This window comes from Corvus cornix, chromosome 2 (genome assembly GCF_000738735.6).
Source record: "Corvus cornix cornix isolate S_Up_H32 chromosome 2, ASM73873v5, whole genome shotgun sequence".
Taxonomy (NCBI): Eukaryota; Metazoa; Chordata; class Aves; order Passeriformes; family Corvidae; genus Corvus; species Corvus cornix.
This window is the reverse complement of record NC_046333.1, coordinates 145637732-145652187: the sequence shown is the minus strand read 5'-3', so window position 1 is coordinate 145652187 and position 14456 is coordinate 145637732. Positions and strand designations below refer to the sequence as shown.

Below are 14456 nucleotides of genomic sequence, written 5' to 3'. Positions count from 1 at the left end.
TATTTTTCTCATATAAATAAAACAAAATGCCCATGAAAAACATTAGGGAATTTCTCCACCCTCATTTCCAGTGGAGAAGTAGAAATACAAGGTAATTCTGAGGAATCAATTTACACACCACCATCTGATGTGTTGTCGTCCTTTAACAGGGACTTTAGACACACTTGTGCCCTTTCAGCCACCAAAAATTGATAAAAGCTTTTCTTCCTAGCTCAGTTTAAAAGAGGCAGTAGTACTTAAACCAAAGTAGTATCACAGCATGTAGTAATATAGCATTTATCCACTTACCTTGATTGTTTTCTCCAAGGCCAAGATATGAATTCAGTCATATCTGGAACTTTAGTGTGAGAAAAGTTTCTTTGATAGTGTTTTTTTCTACTTATGTTGATGATACTAATTTTCTAGACAGAAGAAGGGAGGAATTGAGTAGAGTATCTTCCCAAACTTTCTCTACTGAAGTCCTTTTTCTACTAAACAAACAGGAAAACTTCTTTTCATTGAAACAGAGAGAAGACTTCAATCCTGATAGACTGTATTTTTGGATCTTAAATTACCAGAAATAAGATGGAATATGAAATACTATCTGTGACTTCACAGTCCGTGGACTTGATTTTAGGATTGTAAGGAAAATTGTCAGTTGAGCTTTGGCAGTGGGTACCTGAGATCCTTCCCATGTTTTAATGTGCTGTCCAAGATTTATTAGAATATGTTTGTTGATTATAGTTTGAATCTGAACAAGGGAAATCTCCCTATAGCATTTGCCCTATGTAATCCCATGATACAAAAGGCTTTCTGGTGTATCTGGTGACAATACATCCTAAACTCCTGTTTCAACAATGCTATAGGAGATGCAGCTGAAGATCTTTTCAGTAAGGACCTATGGAATAACTTTTCTCAGGCAGAATTTTATTTCCCATCCATGATAATGCTGAAATGTCTTCTGCTATGATGTATGAAGTTTTACATCCTTTCCATTCATTAACATTTCTTAACCCTTGGGAATATTACAGTAGTAGATTTTATTTTCCCATTCAAGTGGGAAAGAGCTGCTTCACTGTGGTTTGTGTCATTAAATGACACCATGAAATGGGAATGAGTTATTCTCTTTATGAAAGCAAACTCTTAACTCTTTGCTGAAGATGAAACACCCTTCATACTATCTCTGCTAGAATTCCTTTGTGAAGCAAAAGTATTTTCAATTTTTTTCTTTGATTAGTTATTGAAATACCAAAGGAATAATGCATTTGAGACAATATTTTAAATAATAATATGAATTACAGTTAAATCATATAGCCTAACTGTAATCTAGATTGGCTGAAATATACCAGTAGTGAAGAAGAATATATTATCTGAAAACCCATGCTGAAGTAATCAGAAATGTCACCTTCTTCACTCCTGACTAACTGATCTGTTCCTTATCTACACACATCCAGTAACTTTAAGATAAGAAAAACTTCATTACTCCTGTTTTGTGGCATTTGTTTTATATGGCTTCCATTCTTATTTATTAAAACACACCATTGAGTCAGATATCCTGCTGTGATTTTGGTGTGTGTACTCCCCTTATGCATGCTTTAATAATTAAATATCATGTTTGAAAAGGGGAATATAGTCCTAATTCTCAGTGCAGCAACAAACTTCCTAGTCTATAAAAAAGAAGGCATTAAAGTGCTCCCCTAAATGTACTGTATGTGTTCAGTGGAACAGACTTACTATTTTACACTTCTATAGATTTCATTGAATGAATTGCATGGAATGCTGTAATGGTTTGCAATGCAACATGAACTAAAACATTGCATTTTTAACCCAAGGGGACCAGCAGGTTTATTCTGTTTGCATGTGCTTTCCCCTAGACTCTGGCTGCCCTAACAAGAAATTCAATAAATCTGCTTCCAAACCATCTTGCACAAGCTTTGCATGTCCAGTCTGGGCCTGAGGAAATTAACAAGCGAATAGAGCACACCATCGACTTACGGAGTGGCGATAAATTGAGAAGAGAGCATATCAAGCCTTTTTCACTGATGTTTAAAGACTCCAGCCTGGAGCATAAGGTAGCTGGGGCTTGGTAGCTGCATTATTCACAACTCAAACTGTAATAAATGTTCACCGAAGTAGAGAAGCTGTAGGTTCTGGCTTGTGTTGGTTTTTTTTCTTGCTTTGTTTTTCTTTTTCATTTTGTTTCAGTTTTCAGAAGGCGGGGCTGAGCTAGAGTTCATAATACACAGTGGCATGATGCAGGTGTTATAATGCTGAAATGACTGCATTTCATTGTTGGAAAATACATACATTGAACAAACTCAGTTTCTGAAAACAACAGCCACTGGCCGGGTTGAACTTGGTATCGAGTACAAGCAGTTTTCTGTCAGATGACAGGTGACTTTGGCACTAACGATGATTGAGCATATTAATAAACTGACATTTCTATTCAGAAAATATATATCTATATTTATATAGATATGTTCCTTCCATTTAATCATAGAATCCCTCTGATGTCCTCTATGCAGCTGCAATGTTTATTTCAAGTCAATAGTTATTTTTCAACTCTCTGTTTTAAACATCCTTCTTAAAAAATCTGTTTCTAAGAGCTAAATATTGTTCGTGTCTTTGCTGCTTCTCAACAGCAAAATTATCTCATTAACTTCTATTTCAGTCTACATCCAGATGTAAGTTATAAGTTTTAAAAGATAAGGTAATGGGAGAACATCCCTTGAAAGCTGATGGCACAGGGTGAGGTTGCACAGATCTCAAATAATTTCATTGACTTTCATTGATAATTTCATATGCTACTACAGTGCAGCAACAGCAGGTCTGCAATACTATGTGCACTTGACTGAAAGGAAATAAAAACAGTGAGGAATTGGAAGCATGGAGGCTCACTTCTCCATCATCACTTTAACTTCCAGGGGAAAACAGACATTTTGACTTAACTTATGGGAGACTAGACCTCAGGAAGGCTCATTGGTGAGAGTTTTGTCAAGACAACTGGAAAAGAAAAATTCTGCTTGAAGTATATCTCAGCCCTTATTGCACTACTAATCTTGTAGAAGAAATAAGAAATGTTTCTTAAAACAAAAGTACAAGAATCTTTTTCCCCCTGAGGATATTTACACTGAGACACAAGTTAGAACTCCCAAAACCAAATTATCCACAAATAATTATCTGCTGAAACATAAAATATTAAAATATTTCTTTCAGTGCAGTCATCATGCAAAGATGACAGGGAACCAGAGGACGTGAAATTCAAGATCTCCAATATAATGTGAATTACTACATAAAGTCCTAAAAGTCATGAATAATCTTTAATCTCTTCAAGACACAAGAAAAAAAAAATAAGGTGAAAGAGTCTGAAATTTTTTGTTCAAAGGAGGAAACAGCCTGGTCACAACTTGCTGAATGAGCAAACTTGTCAATAGTTCACCTCATCTTACGTTGCTTTTTAATCACACAAGGCCTGAGCACGGTCTGGTGTAAAGGGACACTGCCCAGAATCCGATCCCCTATACAAAATATAAAATTTCTTATTACTTTATATTCCACAATTATCTGCCACACAAGAAAAACTATAAGGGAAGTGTAGAATTCAATTTAAGTGCAATTTAAGGAACTAAAAAAAGAACCATGCTCTAATCCATCACGTTACATAGGTCAGGTTTAAAATATTAATAAAGTTTTAATTGCATCTGGATGACAAAAAGTCTATTTAAAAGTTAACATTTTAGCAGGTTTGATACATTTTCTTCCCAGTAGGACATTTCCAATGGAGAACTGGGCTGCAGTGTTTGGAGAATGATGCTTTCATTCAATATTTCCTTAGGTCTTAGTCCCAACCAGTAGGCACAGGCAATAGAAACATAAAATCCTTTCAGTAAAGTTGACCGAATCTTCTTTCTGTTCCATAAATTAATCTGGTTTCTCATATTATGCAGGAGTAAAGTTTTAAAAAATATCATCACTGCTTTATTTTTTCTGGCACATCCACCTCCAACACCTGGATAGCCTCTGGTCAGCAACTTCCTTGCTTCTGTTCAGGGTGCTGGGACATCATGAGTGTGCTCAGATAGTGACGGGGTATGTACCAGGATACAAAGGAATTATTTGGATTAAGGAAAGATGAATCATAGTGTCCTCTTTGTTGTAGACAGCAGTAATTTTCTCGTGGGGCAGCATGGAAAATGTCCCTTCCCTTCTGCATGCCTGTGCAGTAATTAGAGGTTTGTCATTATAACCTTAGAGTTTAACCATAGGCTACAGGAATTAATGAAAAAAGTAATATTTTAATCATTTTCCTGAAGAAAGTAGTTATTTCCCCCATGCTATCTTATGTTACTACCACTTTCTCTCTTCTTCCTGTCCCTTTGGGAAACAAACCAAACTCAGGTTTTAACTGGAGTATCGTAAAGCTCTTTCAGCAGCCTTTTCCCTCTGCTGCCCCCACCCCTAACCTTTCAGTCTGGAATTACGGGGTTTTTTCCTAGCCATTAACATTTTGCAACTGCTTACGCAACCTTCTACACCAACACCTTAGGCTGCTCCCCGTGGTATGGCTGAGAGAATCGACAGTCAATGTCTGTGGGCCTCCCCTCTCCCACTGCTGCTCCCGTTGGCTGACACTGCCCTTCTGCTCAGCACAGTGACTGCTTCAAGCCAGAGGGAGCTCTGAAGTAACCTCCCCCATGTAAAATCCTGTGCTCTCTCATTTAGCCATCACACTTTCAGGCAGAGCTGGCATCTGCTAAATACTCATTTCTGTAATCTGTAAGTGCCTCTCACCCCAGACTTTACAGGAGGCAGAAAAAACAGCACCCGTAGCTGAGATGCTGGCCAAGAAGTGTTACCTTTACCTTGTTCAGTGTGAATTCCGTTAATGTTCTGTACCTCAAATGACAGAGAAGTGAGTAACCACATGAACAACAAACTATATTTTTTTCCTCCTGCATTAATAACAGGACTACCATGATGTGGGATCATGGGGTGACATGAATGGATTTGAAATGTCATAGTGGAGTTCTGTTTAAACAGTCTGGGTTGCTTTGAATCTTTTCGCTATAAAACAATTCCAGACATCAGGTTTACACTAGCAGTGAAATTTCTGTTCTTTTTCCTTTAAGATTTCAAAATATTAGAAAAAAACAATTCTGGAATCAACATGCACAAAACTACCATGGAGCTAGCACAGATCCTGGTTTACGCTGGTTCAAGTAACTGCTATATCACTGCAGTTTAAGCCACTGGAACTTCTTCCCACTCCTCTCTTATCTCATTGCTCTTTATTCATCTATGGTGATAGAATAAATGTGTGTTCCACAGCAAGCAGTAGCAGTTACATTAGAGAAGGGGTTATCTCTCTGAGGCAGTATGTGTATTTCCATATGAATTCTGCAACACTTCATTTTTCCATAGGATTTGTGCAGGATCCCCACCTGGTATATTTTATAGATTATTTACCCAAATTGACTAGTCATTACTAACATGTATTTCACTCATTAACACTTGATATATCACTTAGAGACAATTCACCCTCAATTTTGCTAGAGGTTCTTTACACAAGTAGCATGTAGGCAGATAGAGCAACTCATCACAGGAAAGTACTTCTGATGGTAGCATGAAAAGATACTAAAATTTCCAAATATATAATAGTTCACAGGAAAATCTGATACTACTTCAGATTATTCCAATAATTAAAAGATATCATCATGATGATCTACCTAAATATCAGCAACTTGATAATATTCATACCATGTAATTTTATACAGCATAAAGCATAGGTACAGGGCAGGGAATTTTACATGCTGATAGGGTTTTATTAAAGAAAGTTTCCAATGTAAAGGTTTGTATAAAGATATTCAAAGTCTTCTTGTATATTTTTACTTGGAATAGAAATCTGGTTGGGCTTAGAAGTGAAGCGTTTACGTATTTTCTGTGAGGTAAGTACACTGGAAATATAAAAGAGCTTTGAATTTGAAAGTACACGTTTTCTTAGTTCAAATATTAGACATAAATATCTGAGTTTCTCTGTTTCAGAATTTCTGATGGGTAAGATAAATAGAAATTAAATGAGTAGGAAAACAATTTTGCTCTTCCTGCATGCTGTATCCCAGCAGACACAGGCGTCACCTCCTTCCTTCAACCCAGAAACTTCCAGTTGCAAGGAGGTCTGCAAGAGATGCTGGGCAAACTCCATGCCTGTTCAGCGACTTTTCTATCATTGGTCAGCCACTGGAACTCTGTCTACTCTTTGGTCTTCTCAGGAGTTAATTTCTTCTCCTCTCTTAGACTTCTTGATACACCTTCTTCTGTCCCTCTCCTTGCAAAAGCTTTTCCACAATTACTCTGAAGAAGAAAAAACCTGGTCTCCCTTTTCATCCATAAGGTCCCATCTGAGTCAAAGAGAATCAGTGAGGGTAAGACCAAAAATCTTCCTCCCCAGTGCACAAATATTTTCTTTAGGGGAACATGTGAAGCCTGTCGTATTCCTGGTCCTCCCCTTTCAGAGAGGCCTTGGGAAAGAGAGGTGAGGAATAAGCAGCACTACTCAACAGAAGAAACCTGGCCTTCCTTAGTTTCACCCAGCTGGCTGGGCAAGCACATGGATAAACTGTTCCCTCCCAGCAGGCAAATGGCCCAAGCCCCATGGGAGCCTTCAGTGTGCCATGAGCAGGTCACACCAGCACAGGTGGGTCTGTGGGATGCTGCAATGAAGGTTTGCACTGCGGACAAGGTCATATCAAGATTCTTCCAACCACTCTACACAGCTCTGGTTGGCTACATGGGGAGCCATGCTTTTTGAAGGGCCTTGAGGTTTAGTCAGTCCTTCAATTACTTCTCCAAGTCATTAAGGGGTAGACTGCTACAGAACTGCTACATTTATCATTTATGTCAGTGCTGCCTAGGGATGTCAACAATTCCTCATCACAATATTGTTACTGATTAGAACACAGCATCCATCCTTTTGACATAATGCTAAACACAGCAGGCCTTTCTATGTTGGTGTTTCATTTATCTAGTTTGCCTTAATTTCCCTATGGAACAGCTGGGATTTCTTGTTATATTTTAAGGAACATACCTTTCTTTTTCCCTATTTGAAAAAAAGCCCTGGTCCATTATTTATGCAGACTGATGCAGTTCTGTTTCCTTGCACATGAAATCAGGGTCAGTGCCTCTGGGCTTCCAGCAGCAAAATGAAGTGGATTTGCCTGTGAGCGCAATCAAAAATCATGCCAAAGTGATACTGTCAACAGCAGACACAAAGTATAATCACAGGAGAGGAGGAGTCAAAATGAGGGACACCAACAAATAAACCCTATCTCTTACTCATAACAAACAGGAGCAGGGAAGTGAGAAACCTTTTTTCCATCTGGGAGCTTGAGACTGTTTTGACCAGATGTTTATAGCTGAGATGATGTCCCAAACAAAGGTCCATGTAGGGAATATAGGCCAAGTCTAGATAGGATCTCTCTTCAAGACCAAATTAGCTATGAAATCCAGTTCATAGATGAGCTGTCTTAGTGTATGTTCTTGACATATTTCTTAATATTTTTTTTTCTGTTATAGTGCTTTCTAGGCATTTATAATTGCTGTTTGCCCTATTTCCAAATTTCTGGAGAGACATTCTGATATCTGATATTGCTTTGATTCTGTTATCCTTTTTTTCAGCCCCTTTAAAACTGCAAAGGTTTAAACAAAAAGAAGTTATTGTTTAGAGGAAGAAAAATGACTGGGGCAAGTCTCTGCAGGATTTCTTATAAGATAAAGAAAATTTGGTGGTATCCATATAGGATATAGAGAATTATAAAAAGTATTCCTATGGACTGATCTTCATCTACTGTAAACAGCTGCAGTTTAATTGAATTAACAATAATAAATATTAGCTGAGGACTTGGTTAATATTTCCACTTTAACTGATCCACCATGGTCTATTGATATATCTGTTACTCCTTTTCTTGGCAATTCCCACAAAGAGGGAACAGCTTTCTCAGTGGTTTGATATGCTAGAGAAAAATATTTTCTCAATACATCCTTATAATAATGCTCCTCAAATAGTCTTTTACATTTTGAGAATGCCCATATCACCAAGTTTCTGCACAGCCTCTGAATAAGTTAGGATACAGAGCTCCAGCATCCCAGCATCCCAAATAGTCACAGAATGTTCTATGTAATTTTTTTTAAAGAAAAATAGAAAAAATAACAGTGGCCTCAATTTAGCCATCATGGAGACACACCTGTGCCATCATGAATGCAGAGTCACAGATTACTCCAGTGCTTGTCTTCATGTGAGGAAACTCATGGTTCCTCTGGTTATTAGGTATTTTATTAAACAATTAAGTGTTTGGTATTCTACTCAGCAGCAGGAGCTCCTGGTATCTACCTCAGGATTTTCAAAACAAATAATTTTGAACCAAGCAGAACAACTTTGTATTATCTTGGTTAAAATATTTTCTTGGTTAAATTTTTTGGTTAAAATATTTTACCATGTTATTATTAATTTATTTGTTGTGTTTGAATTTAAAACAGAAATTCAGGTTTATTGATTTATTAATGCACTGTGCTAATTTTCTCCATGTCTCCTATGTGCGTCAGACTTAATGAAACTACTGCATGTGTTAAGAGCTAATTTACTTTTCTGTGTGTGTTTTTTTTATTCTAGTATTCTCAAATGCGGGATGAAGTATTCAAATCAAACTTGGTGTGTGCATTTATTGTTCTTGTATTTATCACCGCTATCCAAAGCTTGCTCCCTTCTTCCAGGTAAATACAGAAATATATCTCTATATATCTGAAGGCACTCTTGGGGACACAGTGGAATAACATTTCTAGGATCGATGAGCAATGAACCAATAAAATCTGCTTGTTCCCCAGAAGTGTTTGAAAATATTTGTTCACTTTTTTTTGCAATATTAACTACTTTTTTACCACATTATCTGCAGCTACATGTTTTCAAGTGAGACAGCAGCATGTACTGATGCTATGTTGTTATGTTTTCAAGTAGAACTACCACTGAGTTAAGTGGAAATTTTGTGTTACAAAAATTTGCCACAGTGTGTCCTGGAGAAACATGATCCAGAACAATAGCTGTGCCTCTTTGATTGGTAATCACCTTGGGTATCAGTGATTCTCTTGGTTTTGTTTCATAAATGCTTTGTAAGAGAATTTTACTGTTGGTTTTGTTGCTGACAATGTGATTTGCCCAGCTGGGAAAAGTGGTCTCAGGCCATTAATAAGCACAGAGGTGATCTGGTAGATCTGTTTTCACTTCTGCTCTTCTTTGGGGCTATTCCTATCAAGGTAATTACAGTGTGACATAGACGAGACCTCGGTGTCCACATTTCACAGCCTGAAACCTCTTATTTGGCATTTTTGTGTACAATTCAATAATGAGATCACAAGAGTGTGTGAAAGGACTGAGGTCAGTTTTCTACAACAGGACTGCCACTATTACAAGCCTCTGGTGCCGTTTGGTCTTTGACAGAGCAAGTGTTAAAACAGAAGTGCCCAGAGATGAACATATTTTTCAGGTAGTTTCTAACGCTCTGATGAGCCTTAACTTATGGCTGACTGCAGAGTAACTTTGAAAATACATTATTTCTACAAGAAATAAGACATTTGTTGTGTTATAGTAGTGCAGCAAGATTTCTTGGATCATCTCTGGATGATCATGGAAGACATGAGTTACCACATTGATGTCTAAGAGCACCAAACTGGTGCTTAGGTACAGGCAGGCAACTACATTCTGTCACAGTGATGTCTCATACGTTTTGTAATTCTCAGCTGAGAAATTTCCCAGAGTATTATGTGACCTTCTGTTGTTCCTTATGTGCTATATTGCCCCTAGTAAGCTTGCTTGCTTTCAAAAAGCTCTTTTCCCAATACATATTTAAAGTTCTTCACGTCTGGTAGATGTTTTTTTTTTGCTTGTGTGTTTGTTTGTTATTTTTTTCCTCAATATGTACAAGAAGATTTATGGATCTTATTAACAGAACCTGTTTTCCAAAAAGATTTCTGCTGCTATATCAATCACTGCCATACCAGAAAAAAAATAAAGAAAAAATAAAAACAACATTTTTTTTCTATCTGCACAGATTCATCTCTGTTAACTCTTGCGAGGGTGTCTAGTTCCATTGGAAAGAGGGGGAAGGAGTCACACTAACGCATTGCCTGCAGCTGTCTCACCTCCTAGTTTCTCATCTTGCTGGTAGCCTTGTGTTTTTCCCTGAGGACCTTTTTGTCACTGAATGTTGAAGAGGCTGAAAATACAAATAGGAAAATGAAGATTAGATAAATTCCAACAAGAAAAGATTGGCAGAGGTTTTTTTAAAAAATATGGCCTTGGCTTCAAGAATGCCCTGAAAGGTTAATTGCTGGAACCTGGGGAGATATTTAGGGAAAGGATTTTTACCACTATCCCTTTTGTGAGAGAAGTTTTGGAGACACATGGGTGTTTATGGCAGTTCTTATGTTCTGTCAGGAGCTGAAGATCACTGTCAAGGAGACAAATTTTGGTCTTGTTTTTTCAAGTTCTGATACTCTGCTTCAAAAAATGTGTTTCAGTTTTTAAAAAAGCATGCCTGTCAACAGATGAGCAACCCTAAAATAACAGGATAGGGATTTTGAGTGAGAAGGTTTCAATATGCTTAAACATATTGAATGAGAAAATAATCTGGAAGTTCAAATTTCCTAACTTCCAGTTCTGAAAGCAATTCAAGGCATGAGCAATTGAACCAACTATCACAAATTTAGATAGGATTTGGATTCAGAGAATCTTTGAGATAACTGCATATTCATTTGTTATGCCTCTGGTAAATATCAGAGAAGTAAAATACTAGGGTGGAAAACCATGGAAATAATTTCCATGAAACCCCTAACAAACTATAACTCAGTCCTCATGGTAACTTACTCGTTTCCTAAAAACACATATAAGAGGTTTTTGGTGAATGCTTCATATTTCTATTGAACAAGGATGAAATCTTTTTTTGCTTAAGTAGATGTGTGAATATTTTTTGAGCTGAGTCTTTTGGTGATTTCTGAAAATTTGGTGAAAATGCTATTTAAATTGTCATAGAACATATATTACTAAGGTTCTCTGGAGAGTTTCCCAGAGAGCTTACCTTAGTCTGCATGTTAAAGAAGGAAATCATATTTCAAGCCTAATGTGTATGGAAGTTTCAAAATTTTATCTCGGTTTATATCTATCTCTCTAAGGATAAATATTTGATCCATTCATATTTTTTTTCCTGACAGGGCAGATGCACCTCTGACTTTAAAAATCTTTGCAATAATTTTCATTCTTTGAAATATGGAGTAGGGGAAATTACTCTAAGTGACATAAATTAATGCCATATTTTTACCATAATTATCCTCTATGAATCCATTGTATTACATTGCCACCCTTGCAGTGATTCATCGTCTCCATCTGAGAGACCTGGGAGTTTCATTAATTTCCTGCAATGAACTTTATATATGCTCACATGAATAGTAGGTCATACTAGAGTAGACTGCTGAACTATTCTTATTTCTGCCCATTTTTCACGGGGTTGTTCTTGTGAGGGAGAAAAGCAGATTTCAAATTGTTGTTAATTTAAACACCTGCATCTTCTGTTTTACATAAGTTTTCCTTTTGGCTCAAGTCAGTTGATTTGGGACTGTACGTGAGGAAGAGGGAAAGCAAAAGCTCTTTTTATACTTCATGTGATCTTGGCAGTAAGGGAACCCCTAAAAAGAAAATAAATTGGTCTTGAATCCCTTCTTGAATGAAGGAATGATCCCAGCCAGGTGTCCTAGTTCTGAGAGGAGTTCATGGAGAGAAAATTATTACAGTTTTTTGTTGTTATCCCTCTAACCTTGTCTATGTATTTTACTGTACTTGATCCTATCAGCATACTCCCATCAAAATCTTAGCACAGATATTGAATTGTGCATCTGAGAGGTCATACTGTGCCAGCTTCAGTTTTGTTATGATCAAGCAGGCTTAGGCAAGAGACAAGAACATCAATCTTCAATTGAACAGCTACACTGGAAGAGTTTTTGTTGCCTATAAATTTATTGTGAACAAATACAAGGTCTCAGTTTCTCAGGCACCTAAGCAGGTTATGCTGCAATTTTGGATTTATATCCCAGACTTAGGTCTGTAGATGCTCCTTTATAGTACCTTAATAGCATGGATCTTACATGTAAAGTTTGGCAGTCCAAAATAAGAACTAATGTTTAGTGTCCTCAGGCATGACCTCTTGAGGCTTGATCCTAATCTTTCTGAAGGCTTTAATCTGGTTTTTTTCAGAGCTGGGTCAGGCTAGGTCAGCAGAACTGGTAGGCTACATCTGCATATATAGACTATCTATATATATCTGGGATATAGTTAGAAACTATCCGTTCCAAATCGGATCACAGCCACTTGGCTTTGCAATGCAAGAAGGCTGTTGCAGAATACTGCTGTACTGTGGGAAACGGAAGGAATTAATCTTACATGACTCTCTGTCAGTGTCCAGAACCCGGGATCAAAGTATAGCCACTGGAGAATGGGTCAATCTGAATCTCAAGGTGCCTTCTACCTGCGTAAATCTAAGAGACTGCTATGCAGTGAGATGAATTGTATCCAAAACTACACAGGTGATGAGCCCTCCTCACTCCCTTGAGTAGTTCTCCATGGACATGTTGTGCAGCTTATTGACTGTCCTTTCCCCATTTTTCAGAGGGCTCCAGCACCTCTCCTATGAAGACAGGCTGAGAGATTTGGGGTTCTACAGCCCAGAGTAGATTTCTGAGAGACCTTATAGGACCTTCCAGCACCTACAAGAAAAGTGGAGAGGGGCTTTTTTCAACGGCATGTAGTGATAGGACAAGGCAGAAGGTGTTCAAACTGAAAAAGAGTAGGTTGAGATTAGATATTCGGAAGAAATTCTTTACTGTGATAGTGGTGAGGAACTGAAACAAGTTTCCTAGAAAGGTTGTGGATGCCCTGTCCCTGGAAATGTTCAAGGCCAGGTTTAATGGGGCTTTGAGCAATCTGGTCTAGTAGAAAATGTCTTTGCCCGTGCCAGGGGTGTTGGAACTTGATGATCTTGAAGGTTTCTTTCAAGTCAAACCATTCTGTGATTCCTTTGTATTTTCATAGTCAGAAGCAACTCTCAAGACATCATTGAATTGTGTCTCTTCTTAGCATTGGGACTTCCAGCAAGTCCAGAGACTCTTCCCACAAAACTTTCACTCACACAGGATGAAATCTATTTCTCCTGCTCCAAATTTTGTTTCTTTATTATTCACTCTTCCCTTCATAATACAGTTTGTTTTTACTGGCTATGTTGTTCCTTCTTTCAAAAGCAAGCTTTACCTTCTGGGTAAGCTGCTGGAGAGCATGGGACTTTTTGGGGGAAGATCCAGTGTCTTCAACTCAGATACTAAACTCTGACAAACCTTGTTGGAGTGAAATGCTGACCCAAGTGAAGATAACTTTTCATACCAATGGTATATCATCAGAACAGTGTCAAAGCTATTGCTACACAGAAGCTCTCAATGAAAGTTAACATGTAATTCTTCTTGTTTCAATTAATTTGGGAACAGAACTTCCATTTTCATATTTTTCACATTTCATTCTAATATGTTTTAAAATGTAGTTTAGTACTATGAAAAAAAATCTTTTTATGTATATATATATATATATATATATATATCTTACTTATAGCAGGTCAGACATGTTCCAAAAGTAAAACTCTCTATTAGTGATAAAATGGTTTCCCGCTTGCTATCTTTTTAACCCAACTTTTCTGGACTCCTACATTGCAAATCTCATTTATTTTGAGGTTCTGAGAGTAACAGCTGCATTACTGTAAATTATTCAGAGGTTGAAATTTTGTTTTAAAAATCTTATACCTTAATCATTTTTCTCTGTTAGCTTGATTAATTTTAGTAGGTGATAGAGAAGAAAGTTTGAAGCAAATTGCATGTTATTCTGTCCTGTTACATTAAAGGAGTAATTGTGTGTTTGGATGATCAAAAATGAATATTTTTCAAGCAAATACTGTCTTTAAAACACCACCAGATTTAATGTACATGAATCTCAATAGTAACGGCTGAATCAGGTCATAAAAAATCCAAACATTCGGGTGAAGACAATGTTCAAAATTAAGCAGAGTAAAGCATACAGGAGTACAGTTCTGCACCTAAATCTCTTTCATCTTGACACATGTGCCTCCCATGTTTTTATGTCTTTTCCCCCAACATGACCAACATTTCCCCACATATACTCTGTCTTAAGACTACTTAAAAAACCCCTAACTCTTCCTTTTGAATATAAGCAGTTTGGTTTATCCCATTTTCTCAAGGCAATTTCTACTAACATCAGTACTGTGAGTAAGATATACTCAGTTTTCACATAAAATACCCAGTGCATCTTTGGTATTTCCTTAATGCAAACACTTTGGACTCTATCCATTAGCTGTAAACATGGTCAGAGCTGAGAAATGACA

At 37.2% G+C, this 14456-nt stretch overlaps 1 protein-coding gene across 1 annotated transcript in view; it reads left to right on the top strand.

Moving 5' to 3' along the window:
* ADCY8 (adenylate cyclase 8) overlaps positions 1-14456 on the top strand; it is a 120244-nt gene that overhangs the window by 80045 nt on the left and 25743 nt on the right. The window contains exon 8 of the mRNA XM_010404772.4: positions 8645-8745. Coding sequence (XP_010403074.1) covers positions 8645-8745 — 101 coding nt within the window. The remainder of the gene's footprint in view (positions 1-8644; positions 8746-14456) is intronic.